This window comes from Triticum dicoccoides, chromosome 2A (genome assembly GCF_002162155.2).
Source record: "Triticum dicoccoides isolate Atlit2015 ecotype Zavitan chromosome 2A, WEW_v2.0, whole genome shotgun sequence".
Classification (NCBI taxonomy): Eukaryota; Viridiplantae; Streptophyta; class Magnoliopsida; order Poales; family Poaceae; genus Triticum; species Triticum dicoccoides.
The window spans coordinates 666,110,894-666,113,238 of record NC_041382.1 but is presented as its reverse complement, the minus strand read 5'-3'; the positions used below and the strand labels follow the sequence as shown (position 1 = coordinate 666,113,238).

The window sequence follows — 2,345 nt, the reverse complement described above, 5'->3', positions numbered from 1 at the left end:
CGCCCTCGAGGTACGTCAGCACGCCCTCGAGTGTGCGGCCGGGGACGCCCCACCACAGGTGGCGCCCCTCGCTGTTCTGCCGGCCGCCGACCACCGGCGCGCCGTTGGTGGACGCCAAGCGCTGCTGCTGGCGGCGCTCGAAATACGCCGCCCAAGCCCCGTGGTTGTCGGCGGCGTACTGGGGGAGGGAGAGTTGGGCGTTGGTGAGGGAGGCGCGCACGACCTCGACTTCCTCGGCGAAGTACTTCGGCTTCGCCACGGCGTCGGCAACGGGGGAATGGGCATTCCCCCGGTGCTGAGCCTCCACCCCGTCGGCCCGGCGCGCATGTTCGGCGGCGCCGGGATGTTCGCCTGGAGCAGGAGCCAGGACTCCTGTTCGCGGAGCGAATGGCGGCCGAAGCCATTGGCCGCCGCCTCGTCTCTGGGGTAGCGTTCCGCCATGGCGACGGGCTCGGGAGAGGTAGAGAGATAGAGGGAGGGGCTGGGCGGCGGCGCTCGGGAGAGGTAGGGAGAGGGAGGAGCTGGGCGGCGGCGAGGGGCGGGGCTGGTGTGGGCACAGGCGAGTGCAGGCCACCGGCTATATAGCCGCGCCGCACCCGTGTGTACGCGTGCGAGGGAGGGGAGGCGTCGGCGTGTCGTCCCGTGACGCGCCGCCCGTGAGGAATCAATGGCAAGGTTGACCGGCGGCAGTCTTGCCATTGATTCCCTGCGGAAACCGAGGCCGTTGGGGGAAGACGAGGCGCCGTGTCGCTGACGCGGCGGGCATGTGGCTGTTTCGCGCCAAAACAGTTCGCCCCGGCGCCCCCGGGCGCCCCCCAGCGCGCCGGGTTCGGCCTGGGTCTGCCGCCGCTGTTTTCGGCCTAGGCCGGCGAAAATCGGACACCTGGAGGCGCGACTGGGCCGTTTTTTTAGCGCCGGCGCGAAAAAATCGCCTGGGGAGGCCTTCCTGTGGACGGGGCTAGAGATGCCCTAATAGTTTATGTGCAAGGGTACTGAGAAGTAAATATTACCCTCCACAGTTAAATCAAGGGGTGTGTATTAATTAGTGGGCCCCGACAGTTATAATAAGGGGGGTTGAAATTAATTACGAAACTCCAGATTTAAATTCAAGGAGGGAACAGATTTTGGGGCGTGCCCCTCTGGAAACCGAGTGTTGCCACGACCGCTCGTAGAGGAGTCGTTTCGGTATATTTATATCCCGTTGCAACGCACGGACATTGTCCTAGTATACTTCAAATAGTCAAATTGCCCGTTGATCTCGCCAATCGTAATCATTCGTGCAAACCGTGCGTATGTCTTGTGTGAAAAAAAAAACACTTGTGGATAAAGTGGAAACAAATCCTACAGAATGATCTCGGATAACAACAAGCACGCCGGTATTACCAAATTCTTGGACGTGGACAACAAACCCTCTATAGTCTATACCCATCTCCCAATCAAACTGCAGACCCCGAGTCTTTGTAGTCCTCCCTTCATCATCAAAAAAAGAGTCTCTGTAGTCCCACACCACTACTTATTCCGTAGTCAATAGTAGCAAGTCGTCCGTCGCCGGAGCACGGCCAGATGGATCGCTCGCGGCTCTCCACGCTACAGCGCCGCCAGCTGCCCCACGTTGATCGGGCGGACGAAATTGCCGGAGTCGGCGAAGAGCGCGGACGCGGCCAAACCCGACGCATACTCCGTCGGGTGGAAGCTGTCCCAGAACACGAAGTCGGTGCGGTTGGGGCACAGCGTGGCGGTGGTGTTGCACAGGCCCAGCCCGAACGGCCCTGGGCCGGCGCAGCAGGCCGTGTCCACCACCGTCAGGTCTGCCGAAAAAAAAACCGTAACGACACAGTACTAAAATAAATGTCCCGACACGTTACCGCATGGCGAAATGGTGTTGCTGACATGCCTTTGGCGCCGCCGGGCGTGAAGACCCCCTCGGCCATCCCTGCCGAGTCGCAGAGGGAGTAGTGCATGCCGTCCAGATCGCCGCCGAGGTCCTGGAGCGTCGAGGCTAGCAAAGTGTAGAGTCGCTTGGAGAGGTTGTTCGCCGGGCGGAAGCAGTGGAGCTCGTCCAAGTCATTGTCATGTTGCAGCGCGGCCGCCCTCTGCGACGGGCAGCACCCCACCAGCGACGGGCTGACGATGCTGAACTTCCTCGCCCCGAGCGCATACAGCTCCTGCAACAAAACAACGTCCTTGATTACGAGGTTCCCACGAAGCTCCCTCAAACCGTATTAAGGTGTGTCTAGGGCACATCTAGATGTGCTCTAATTATTGCACAACGAGTGAATCAAGCATAAAAAAAAATATCCATACGAATCTCGATGTAAAATCAATGATATAGGATTTAGATGTGC

General features: G+C 60.0%; 1 protein-coding gene across 1 annotated transcript in view; it reads right to left on the bottom strand.

Moving 5' to 3' along the window:
* Positions 1–1,379: 1,379 nt before the first annotated feature.
* LOC119359800 (GDSL esterase/lipase At1g33811-like) overlaps positions 1,380–2,345 on the bottom strand; it is a 2,835-nt gene continuing 1,869 nt past the window's right edge. The window contains exons 4-5 of the mRNA XM_037625885.1: positions 1,874–2,165; positions 1,380–1,808 (exon numbers count right to left, since the gene is read on the bottom strand). Coding sequence (XP_037481782.1) covers positions 1,588–1,808; positions 1,874–2,165 — 513 coding nt within the window. The 3' untranslated portion in view covers positions 1,380–1,587. The remainder of the gene's footprint in view (positions 1,809–1,873; positions 2,166–2,345) is intronic.